We start from the raw sequence: 12,690 nt of genomic DNA on the forward strand, positions 1-12,690 counted from the left end.
TAATTATTTAAACTGCATGAGAAGGCTACATGAATCGTTCTTCAATCTAATCGATAGTAAAATTAAATACAATTCTGATTGAATCAAAAAATTCAATCTAGCTAACCATGATGGATTTGAAAGCGCAAAATCTTTTAAAACTTGACTTAAGTTCCTTCTCGACGTATCGTTATTTTATTAACTTATAATAAACTCTTCAATCCTTCTTTCAATTTAACCTCTTTGTTTCAACTGATTCAGTGCTCTAGAAATTTTAGGTAACAATGAGCCATTTCATTAATCCATCCCTTCAAGTCCTGAAATGAGGGGAATCTCAACAGAGAAGCAAAATAATGTAACTGAAGTTGTTACCAGTAAGGATAACAATATTTCTTCTCGTCTAGCAACATTGCCTGGCTCATGGTCCTTTGGCCCTCCTGGAATACCCTCAACCACATCTTATTCATCTAAAAATGGTGTTGACTGCGAAAACGGTGAAAGGGTTTAACTTAGCAACTATCTACCCAGCTTTACTGATACATCCTACACCTTAACACTCGGCCATTTGAATCATATTGTTACTAGGAAGCTGCAATTCAAATAATTGTCACAAATTGGCAAGAATGGAACAAAACCTACTTCCATAATTGTACAGAAATCGATTGAAGTTTCAACTTTGAACGCGATTTTCTCGAAGACTGTCCATCTTAGAAATTTACAAATCGCACAAATGGACTCAGTTTTCATGCCTCTACAAACCAACAAAGTCTAAATTTGAAAGAAACCAATCCGTTTTGACGCATTTGTGTTACTTTTTGTCAATTTGTTCCTTGCAATTTGTCCATAAATGTGACAGTTGTGTTTATTGTGTCTTTTTATCAAAAACCATAAAAACATGAGAAATTAAAATATAAAGCTTACAGATGAAGCAGATTCATCGAAGTTCAATGAGCAAAGTAAAACTCTTAACTCACTCCGTGAGTTTGATCTTTTTAAAGTTTTAGTTAGCAGGCTTTATATGCTAGTGAAATAAGTCTTGAGTTAACTTCGTAAACAAAACGGTCCGGATCCTACGAGTATTTAAAATAAGTGTCTCAGCATTTGACATCGCTGTACTTTTTTATCAAATCCGACTCCAATTGCCTCACCTTCAAATGAATAAAACTCTGCCGATTTCGGCCATAAAAGCGTCAAAATGAAATGAATTACAACAATAACAACTCTTGCAGCTGTAATTTGAGCTATCAGCAGTCAACACTTCAATATTGTTTAGCTGTGATCATGATACAAAATTCATAATACAGCTGTAATCTGTCTTTTGGAAGCAATGGAAATTTTTCATGATTCTAACAATAATTCGTCCGATAATTCAAATTGATTTGAGCTCAGAAGAGATGAACATAGAAATTTATTAATAGTTTACTAATTAAGTAATAAATTTTCTTGAAGATTACTTGACAGTGATTCAGGATTGAGATTAGACTCCATGATATTAGGAATGAGATCTACATATGCTTTGAGGAAGTATTCCAATTAATCTGAACATAGTTTCAGTAAAGATGAAATGTCTTTCTTTCATCATCAAGAAAATCATTAATCAGATGTTTTTTTCCTTCATCCACTATCGACGATATTGTCAACCATTTAGATCAACGATAATTATCAAAACCTAACAACAATAGTTGAAATGATGCCTCAATCTAGTTTCATCCGGGCTTCTCTTATATTTAACAATAGACAATTAACAAAGTGGCCTCATTAGTTCTGTTTATTCGTGGTGTGAGGTTAACTCAGATCAAAACATTCAAAAGATTCCCTCTCAATCTTGAATAAATAAAGTCCTCTCAGTTTCAGAGTCTCAAGTTGTCTCTCAGATTCTCGTTTTATTCAGTCTTTCTGTTATCGTAATTTTCTGGTTTTAATTTTGTATGGTTAGTTAATAGTTACAAAATTGAAATCAAATTTGATTAAACACCTAAAACTTGAGGAATCTGACTGAATAGAGAAATGAATTCAATATTGGCGAACATTGTGTAAGATTAATCAATTTCAACCAGCGGTAATACTGAACGTAATTTAAGATACAAATAATCCATTAAATCCAAATGTATCAATGTATCAATGTATATATCAAGGTGCAATTTTATTTTAAGTCTAATACAGTTTGAGACTTGACAAACCATTTATATTTATCACAACAATTAACAGCAAATTAACTTGGAAGAATAAAAATGAGTGATTATCAACTGAAGATGCGATCAACTTATTTCAAGTCCATTATTGACTTCTAGTTTTAACTTAGCAACTGATGAAACAGATGATCATTAAACTATGTACAACAATTTAGAAACTGTTTTATCATTAATAGTTGTTATCATCCATAAATGATCAACACGTTTAGGGTGTGCTGGGGTGTGTGGCTCGGTATCAATCAAAGTTCATCGAAATCGATATTTTCATTTATCAATTAATCCATCCTTTGCTACTCTCATAAATCCAGTTACAATGAATTAATACTTAACAAAGAATACTTATAAATTTGCAATAAACCTATTTGTTTAAAACCACAATTTACTTAACAAATGACCGTTTGACATAAAATCTTATCCGACATTGACCACTTAATGTAATAATAATGGATCCCTTGTTCACAATAATAAAACCTGAAATCTGAAAGACACTTAGGTCAATAGCTTATAATTTCAAATTCAACATGGTCATTTGAAAACTAGTTTGACAATTTTCAGTCCGAGTTTGTTCATTTCATCCTTATTCACCTTATCACCTTGATAATGTTAACCATCCATACACCAGAATTATTTCACTTATTACTACCGGGTTTGATTAAATATAATCGAATAATCGATTTGGTTGAAGATCGATTCATGAAGTCATGTAGTTTAAATAATTAGTAAATTATGTGTTTATTTGCTAATTAAATCTAATCCTTTGACTTTCACTGGGTAAGTTTCAAACGAATATGTAATCATGAACTGGAATAGAACCCATTATAACCAACTTGTTCTTTGAAAGTGAAACCAGAAAGCAATGAAGGGTTGTGTTTGAAGAGAAAGAGTAATCCTTAACGATCCTGGTTTGGGTGGATTTCAACATTGTTAAACATTGTAACAAGCAGTTAATCAACCGGTTGTAACTTAAACTTGCTTAAATTATAAAACAAGAGATGTTAATAATTAATATTAAAAAACTACAATTAAATTTACTTTCCAGGTTTAACAAATTGGTTAATTCAAAAAACAAAAACAGACTGAAATGCTGGTCCTTTTTGTTGATAAGGTTAACATTAGATTGGGGGAAATTCGGGTTAGAGGGGGAAGCAAGAAAGGAGGAGTTTGGTTTTGTTGTGTTTTGACTCTCTTCATCTGTTCAGTTGCTCAGAATAAATTGGTGATTGTTTTGTTTTGTTATTTTTATTTATTATTGCCATTTTTAATTTCAATTTCAATTAAATCAATGTATCCAAGTCTAACTTTTTGTCTGTGATTAATAGCGTTTAAATAATCAAATTTGATCTTTGTATATTATTTGTTGTTGTTGAGGGTTAAGTAACTCTATTGCTATCTCAATAATCATCATCTCTTCAATTGATCCGAATGTGTTTACACCTTGTCATATATTGAGAAAGCAAGAAAAATATTTTCAGTGAGAAGACAAAGGATTACTTATTTCTTTATTTCTTCATCTTCTGGATTTATTAATTTTTTTTGTTCTTTACGTTTTATTTGACCTGGTTTTTTCACGTTCTTCATAACAAATTTTTCCTGGTTCTGGGTCTTTGTTTTCTTCACCATTTTCCCCTTTCTGGATCCTTTGTGATTTTTGGTTTGTCTCGCCACTAGTAACATTCTTTACTTTTTTCACCTTTTAGCCCATCTGTTCGGGTTTTTGTGGCTTCTATTGTTTTCATCTCATTCACCTTTTTTCTCCAATCATGGATTCAAATGAAAATCCTAACAGTTCGTTTAATACTTCATCTCCATCATCTTCTTCATTGACATCATCTTCTTCAAATAAAATACCATTGGAGTTGGACACATCCGATGAGTGGACAATTATTTCTGTTTCACCCTCAAAAGATGAGGTAATTACTGAGTGTAATTTCATTTTAGCTTCCATTAAATTTGGTTAATTATTCTATTGCTTTTGTGTTCTCAGTGTTTGTTGTTTTTCAAAATCAAGTGGCAATCAAAATTGAGATGTTTCCAACTCTTCCCTTCCAATGCTCATGTTATATCAATGTTTAATATTTCTTGTTTTCATCTTATTTTAGGATTCTTACCATTTGATTAGAATACTTAACCCTGCTAATTACAGAAAATTAGCACCATGTTTAACTCACCTTTTCATTTCTATCCTTGTACTTGACTCAATCTATTTTCTTTGTTACTATTGTTTGATCTTTCGTCATCACCTTAAACGTAATTAAGCTATAAAAACTAGTTACTTTTAATCGATTAGACAAGCTCAATTAAAAATCTTTTCCAGATATTAAATAAATCATGATCCATTCAAGCAATTTATAATCTGTGATTAAACCATATGGATAGTAAACAATAAAAGTCTCAATTCCTGTGTTACCAATCAAAATAGGTTTACCTAAAGACCTATCCAATTAGCGATAATCAGTTATATCGATGATAGTTTCTCAAAAATTTGAAAGTGTTGAAAAATAATGAAAGACCAAACAATACAAAATGGGTTTGATTGTTGAACCAATGTTATAAAGTTATATTGAGTAAGATTAGTTATCTTGTTGTTAACTTGTCACAGCGTAATTAAACTGTTGTTTTTAATTTCATTGAGAACAATTTATGCTTGTATCAAGGTGTTTCAAGTATACTTCATTGTGACTTTTCATCAGATGATTATGACGAAAGGTTGTTATGTTCCTGATGTTTATGCACAGTCATCATCATTTATACATAATCTTGGAATAATTCCAATAGCTCGTATAACATAATATGCGTAATGAACAAATGCGAAAGGCCAAAATAACATTGAAATACCTACAGTTTGTGACTTGAACCATATCTTGAGGTCGCCAAGCAATTTCAATGTTTAAATCGTAACTCAACTAATTTCAGTAATAAGTCATTCTCCTTTCAACGATTCCCACTGAACTTAATTATATCAAATTATTTCTTTACCAAACAAAATATTAACATTCAGCAACCCTGAATGGCTTAAAAACAAATCTTTAAACAATCTTGCTCTTCTCCTGTTATTTTTAAAGCACAACTTACCTTGACCTTACTCAATGTTATCACTTGTAATTGTAATCAGTTGTATCCAATTAACATTTATTTGAGCTACATTCGGGTTTAAGCTTCTCAAAATTACTTTCGTTTTTCATCAATAATCATATTGCCAGCTTAAACTTCACAGTAACTACAACGGATATCAAATTGATTTTATTGTACCTTAGTCAGTTTACTGGTTACAGCATTCAGTTAGATTTATCTTATAATTTCAACTGTTTCAATGTCTATTGATTATCCTTTCAGTAACCTTTATCATGAAGATTTGATATCCTTTACAGTTTGATTAACATTTCATTATTTACATTTTGTATCATTTTCTTGTCCCATCTTAAACCCCAACACCAAATAATCCTTTTCACCATCAAAACCAAGTGTTTTAGTGTCAGCATTTATAAACATTTAATCCTTTTTAGGTCAACTTGAGATTTTCTTAATTAATCAGTTGATAAGCAGATCAAAAATCAAGTACTGTTTAGTCCTGATTAAAATGATCCAATATTGATTAAGCTTTCACTTTCAAACTCTATTCAATCCGAATGCTGATTGATACAATGAATAGCAAGAATTGTGTTGACAAAAAAGAGATCGAAAATAATATAATAATTTATTATGGATTGTTCAAGGTCTAGTTTTTTTCAATGGTTAAGTGACCTGAATAATGATCTAGCTTTAAGTTTACCAGTTAGCTTTATCCACCTCACTAAAGCTTGTTTCTTCGTAAACATTTAAACCCAAACCAGTTTTAAACCTGTTAAGCTTAAATGGCTAACAGCTGAAGCCTTCTTCCATTTTGCTCTTTATTATTCTATGTCTTGTCATTTCTTTCCAAGGTAAAACCAATGAAATAACAGCAAACAAAGAACGAAAGAATGATGCAAATAGTCAAGTATTTTGCGTACAAAAAAATGTAAAATGTTCATTTTTTACATTTAATTTGCTTCTCTAAACATTTAGACCAATAAATCAGATTCAAACACTGAATCTCGATCTTTTATCTGATTTTACTTTAACCTATCTTTGTTGTTGCTTATCAATATCAAAAGCTCTGAAATATTTCGCACACTAATAATGTCTATTTTTGTTTTTTTTACCGATTTAGATTAATGTTGCCCAAGAAACGGACTTTTTTGTACACAAAGATGACCAGAGTGACATTGAGGAACTTGATGAAACCGAAGAAAACCAATTTTCAGGAAACTTATCAAATTTACACCCGTCAAATGAAAATATTGCTTTATATGGACAATTAGAGAACCATTCAGACAATGAAACGGATAAAACTAAATCTGACCTGATAGAGTCAACTCCACGGTTGAGTAGACGGCGACGTTTAAGCTATGGAAGTACTTCTGAGGGGTTTTCAAATGAATCTGACATTGAACCTGTTCGAGTTTCTCAACCTTCTCTCTATCCAGTAATGATTGGAGAAGAGTCATCGTCTCGAATGCACAAAGAAGACTATGGTGATGATATTGATGATACTGAAGATATTGAATTAGACGATGGAATTATTGATCTCAGTCTTATTGGAAATCGTACTCGGGCTTATACCCACACACCCAATTCAAATGTTAACCTAAAATTGAATCTCATGGTTTGCTTTGCTATAACCGCTGGTATTTTCATGGGTTTGGGAAATTACATTGGCTATAATAGCAATGAAATCAAAGACGTAACTCCACTTGAAGACAAAATCCAAGAGTTACAGGAAATGTTAGACAGTGAGAAACATGAAGTAAATAAGTGGAAAGCAATGTATGAAGAGATGCATGCTAAATTGGAATCCATTTCATCTCAGCCTGAAACAATTGACGAGTCTTTAGAGGCAAACTCACCAAGCAATGGACGGTTTTATGAATGGTTAGGTGATATGGACTTTTCCAATATTGTTGGCGACAGTTTTTCCAGTGGTTCCAAAATGCTTGTAGATGCTATGAAAATGATTGTTGAAAAAGCTATCGAGACACAAACTATGATTCCTGACTCTATGCATCAAAAGATTAACTCAACCATGGCAGCTTTGAATAGCTTACAGGATAAAATATGGGAAAAATGGTCAGAGGTTAGAAGGATTGAATTTATGGCTGAAAATCCTACTCCTGAATATCAACAAGTTATGAAGGAGATGACGGATTTACTTGCGGGCAGCTTGAGAAAGATTCATGATCTTGGAAATAAATTTGCCACCAATCTTAAACCAGTTCCTCAGAAAATTGAAAAATTAACTTCAAAAATGTCCAAGATTATGGAAAATTTGGAGAGCAAATGGCGAAAAAATAAAGAAAGATTGTACAAAGTTGGTTACTCTGAACCAGAAGAGGAAATAGATGTTTCTGATTTAAAAGAGATCGATAATTGGTACATTTCAAGAGCTAAATCAAGGCGAACCAATCAATTGTATCCCTCTAAAGATGGCGATAAGCGAAGCTGGTTATTCAAACGTGCTCGAGATCGTGAAGCTTTACGGGTTAAAGGTGACCAAGGAATCAGAGGTCGTGGTCTTTAAATGTGTTATAATGTCTTATTTTCATTTTACATCAAATACATAATGTTACTGTTAATATGAGTTAATAGTAATCAACTCATCTACTCATATTAATTTAACTTGAACGATAGTTTTGAACAACATGCATAAAATGAGAAACCTCATGTGAAAATCAAAAAAAAATACGGAATCAGCTTACTGAATGTAATCTTATTTACTCATTTTATTTTTGTCCGAAAATCTGCTTCATCTACTTTACTTTTGACGAAATGTTCAAATGCCCTTTTGGGTTATAATGTTCATTTAGTTTTGTTAAAAAAAGTCATCTTCACCTCATTGTGATCATCGTAAAACCATTTAAAATTGTCATGTTTTAGCATTACCATTAATTTCATCAAAATTTCAAATCTGTATTCTTATTCATTTTTCAATTAGTTAACCTTTACTGTGAATTTCATTTTACCAATCAACATGAATGTTCTTAAATAGAAATGATGAGAAAAGGGAAAAGATTATGTGTTCTTTGTTTAACCTTTACCCCTTAAGATCCGTCCTTTTCTCAAGTATATGACATTCACCCGATTGTCATTAATTGTTCATTCACATGAGCACAAAAAAAACAGAAATGAAATAAAAATAAAACTAAAAATACAATTTCAAGTGATTCTGTTATTTAATGGACTGAAGAGGTTTTATTTAGCATTTGCTTTTTGCCTAGCTGTATAAATAAATGGGTTATGTATATTTTAGATGAGATCTTTGGTACAAAAAGCTTTTTCGATTGATGGATGTTTTTTTTTGTAAAATCTGCTTAGATGATGAATGGTTTTCCTGGCATGAATTAAATCTTAATTCAAGTTTAGACGAGTCACTAGAGAGAGTGAATAGGTTATCGTTGAGTTGTAGTCTAAACAATGAAGTTTTGTTGTAATCCATTGAAAAATGACAGGATAAACGAGATAGCTTTTGTGAGGTTCAATATTAATTGTAAATTGTGGTTAGCTGATGAGTGTTAACTGACAAGGTAAAGAAGCGCTTTTTTGAAAGAAGATAAAGCTCGAAGCTGGATTATTTTTCGAAATATCCCTCCGTTTGATTGCTATAATTCATCACGAGAATCGTCGGCAAAAGACAAGGCATAATCAACGAGAGAGTCGAGAGATCGTTCTTGCTCATATTCACTGACAGCGCGGCCATTTCTGAAAATGATTAAAGTTGGATATCCATTGACTTGATATTTTTCACAAATATCTTCAAATTGTGAACAGTCTAGTGAAGCGACTTTAACTCTGCCCAATAGTTTACGTGAAAGTTCATTCCAAACGGGTCTTAAGGCTTTACAATGGCTACACCAAGGAACCCAAAATTTTACAAAAGTGACTCCGTGGCGTATAACTTTATTGATATTTGAATTGGTCAGGGTGTGGATGACATCTTCGCTTCGGACAGTTCCTTGTCTTTCTAATTTCAATTGATCCTCCTTCTTTTTACGATTGACAAAAGCCTGAATCAATCAAATTAAAGTGGGAAAAGGTGGGAAAATTGTAAAAATTATAAAAAAATGGTGAAATAAAAATGACACTCAATTATGATTCAACACAAAAGAGCAAAAATAGACAAAAGAAAAGTACAAACCTTAAGATCTTTGTGCGATCTCATTCCATTATATCTGTCAACTATTTCACCGTCAACAATCCACAATAAAGTCGGATAGCTGTTGATATCAAATTTTTGACAAGCTAAAGAGTATGCTTCACAGTCAACCATTGAAATGGACACTGATTTATCATTTTGAAAGGTGTCACCTAAAAGCTTCCAAGTTGGAGCCAGGTTGCGACAGTGACCACACCAAGGAGCATAAAATTTGACGAAATGGCGACCCTTGGACAGAAATTTTTCCAAATTATCTTCATTGAGTTCATAAACTCCACTGACTCGATCAGGCTCGGGTTCATCAGGTTCAGTTAAAACATGTTCACTTGATTCATCGGAATCCAGTCGCTCTGTAGACATAAGACTAGCAAAATCAATCTGTAAGATACAATAAAACATATCATTAGTTTCAATGTTAGAAGATGTTTAAACAAACATTAACTTACCTCAGCACGAAGCTTGATATTTTTACGGAGAAACTCCTCAATTACATTGAAATCTTTCAATTCAATTGCTTCAATCGGACGTTTACGAGTTGGTGAGTAAAGTCGGACAGTTGGGTAAAAATTGACATTTTCAACATCACACAATTCAACCTCCTTAGAGCAATCAATACGTCCAACCAGTAAATCAAATTTTGTTGGATCATCATTGAAATATTTCATCAATTGTTTCCATTTAGGCTGGTAATTGAGACAAGGTCCACACCTTAACGGATGAAAAAGAGACAAATTACGCTTTAAAATGGTCTTGTTACTGAATTGTGTTGGCATCATCATCGACATTACTGTAGTATTGATCCCTACTTTGACACTATTTTTGATAACTAACACAACTTTTGAATAATTAATAGGAACAGAATCACACGAAAAGGAGTTAATGAAGTTTATCAATGGTAACCATGAGAAATCATTTAATACACTAACATAAATTGGATGAATAGCTTAAACAAATAGGCAAAAATGGCATCATTTATGGATGGTTAGAGCTTAATAAACTGGAAAATTGTTTTGAATAAATTTTTAAACAAAGAGGGCAAATTGAGAGCGGTGATTGTAAATGGCAGGTTTTATGGTAATAAATCCTATTAATTACAAACATCAACAGCGACATTGATTGCAAACAAAAATGGTATAGCTGTAAGCAAATATTAATGGCTACAATGAAGCAAACATCTAATTTGTCAAGCAATCATCTTTAATGTAATAAACATTGCTAAATATTTGAAATAATAATATAGAAAGCAAGTTCAATCGCTCATCGCATATGCTTGAAGATGAATTATATCAGTGAAATACTAATGTTGATACAATTCGCAACTATTAGCTATTTGTAATATTTTTTACAATCAAAAGTAAGGATGAATATGATATGCATTTCATTGTTATTTGAGAAGCTTGAAAGACTTTAATAGTCTCATGATTATTTTCACTGTTTTTCATTGCATTATGGAGGGAACTTGACTAAATTCAAAAAAATTTGCATCAAGGATGATGATGAACATTGGTAAGCTTGAAATGTCAAAATTGTCACAGAAAAAGTTGGCTTAGCTTGAAATAAGAAACATAAGAAATCATTATCTTGGTAATAGTGAAATTTACGAAGGTTTTTCAATTGGTAATCATTTAACCGTTAAAATTGGGGTTGAAGCCAGGAATTAGACGTAAGGATCTAAATGCAGGATTATCTTAACATCTGTGCGCCAAAATACGATCATTTGTTATATTTGAGGGATATCAGTTAACAAAAGGGATTAGATTTAACTGTACGAATAGAGTGGGTAAAAGTCAGGTCAAAGGAGTTACGGAATTTGAATAGCTGAAGAATAATTAATACATGATAATGCTGGAGTGGACACAATTTTAACGAAGTAAGAAAATAAGAGAATCTAAAAGGACAGTTCGGTTTATGCATAATCACAGTATAAGCTAGGTTCATTTATCGGTATAGAAGCTTTTACTGAATTTGAATTTACCATCTTATGCATTTTAATAGTCTGAGATAATCTGACTAATTGTGCTATCGAAATAGGAGATTCATAAGTTAAGGCTGTTAGGTTATGTTGATGATGTTAAGTTCAATGAGAATGTAGTCAAAGAAGGATGTTTGCTTACCATGGAACCAGAAAAAGAACGAGTAAATTTGTTGATGTTGATAGATCTTTGAATGTTTGAAGATTTAAATCTAAATCACGACAAATTACTTGACTAATTAAGAGGCCAACAAAAGATACAAGACTTAAAATAAACTTAAAATTAGACATCACATTCATTTTTAACAAGTGTATACAAAATAAACCAACTGAAGAAATTTACAGAGATTTTGGTTGATCGACCAAATGATTTTTTAGCCTGGTTAATTGGGAATAGTGTTGTGAACAATCAAAATAGTAAAATAATCAACATTAATACTGAAAACATCATTTAAAGTGTACTGTTGTTTTGACTTGTACAAGTGATGAAGATGATGAAGATGAAGAGGAGGTTGATGGAGCAGAGTTGTTTTGTAAGTGAGATTTGATCAAAATCAGCTGTGCGTTAGCTGTTGATCTTGAGGAGATTATTGTAACTCGTTGGCATTGCTCCTGAATCAGGAGTCCTGATAACTATCACACTGATGAACGCAGTTGAATGTAACAAATAGTTAACGGTTAAAAATCAATAAGGACATAAATAATGAGTGATAAAAATTGATTAAATATTTAAGGTTAGCTGGTGAAGAGGAGAATAGATTGAGCAAATGGTTAATTTATCATTTTGAATTTTGTATCTCATAAACAGTCAACATCAAAGAGCAATACAACAGAAGAAAACTGTTGATACAAAATTTTGTCAGATCGAGAAATTATGAAAATTATGAAAAGTAAGAATAGATTGGATAAAATTAAATAAAAATTAAAATTATCCGAGTGTTCAATTTTGAATTACCCTCGCCTTTGAAAAGACTGGATAGATGTAACAATTTACATGGACACAAGGAGGAGCGTTTATTTAGCACACAGCTCTAACAATTGGCATGTTTTAAGTGAGTTTTTTGAATTTTATGTTGAAATTTATCTGACAATTGCGAGAATACAGTAAAAATTAGAGCAGTTTTTGATAAGAAATCGATCAGAATTCTTATGATCATCCAGCATTCTCCAATATACCTTAGATCACCTTGGCATCCAGCATCGATATCACATATTAGCTCAGACTTGCTGTTTTTTGTCTTGTCTTCACTAAATAAAAAAATATATGCAAAAATAAATGAATACCGATACATTGTACACTCTAGTAAATTTAAATTAAA

The 12,690-nt window shown here is 31.7% G+C and overlaps 2 protein-coding genes across 2 annotated transcripts; one reads left to right on the top strand and one right to left on the bottom strand.

Annotated features, from left to right (window-relative positions):
• The first annotated feature begins 3,382 nt into the window (after nucleotides 1-3,382).
• Nucleotides 3,383-8,400, top strand: LOC107371342 (uncharacterized). Its single transcript, XM_015939394.3, has 2 exons — nucleotides 3,383-4,081; nucleotides 6,361-8,400. The coding sequence occupies exons 1-2, from the start codon at nucleotides 3,932-3,934 to the stop codon at nucleotides 7,765-7,767; spliced, it is 1,557 nt and encodes a 518-aa protein (XP_015794880.2). The 5' UTR covers nucleotides 3,383-3,931; the 3' UTR covers nucleotides 7,768-8,400.
• Nucleotides 8,396-12,621, bottom strand: prtp (thioredoxin domain-containing protein pretaporter). Its single transcript, XM_015939396.3, has 4 exons — nucleotides 11,514-12,621; nucleotides 9,846-10,107; nucleotides 9,382-9,777; nucleotides 8,396-9,250 (listed from the first exon to the last, which is right to left on the bottom strand). The coding sequence occupies exons 1-4, from the start codon at nucleotides 11,669-11,671 to the stop codon at nucleotides 8,846-8,848; spliced, it is 1,221 nt and encodes a 406-aa protein (XP_015794882.1). The 5' UTR covers nucleotides 11,672-12,621; the 3' UTR covers nucleotides 8,396-8,845.
• Between the last annotated feature and the right edge of the window lie 69 nt (nucleotides 12,622-12,690).

This window comes from Tetranychus urticae, chromosome 3 (genome assembly GCF_039701765.1).
Source record: "Tetranychus urticae isolate SD_2017Ah chromosome 3, NJAU_TeUrti_SD_1.0, whole genome shotgun sequence".
NCBI lineage: Eukaryota > Metazoa > Arthropoda > Arachnida > Trombidiformes > Tetranychidae > Tetranychus > Tetranychus urticae.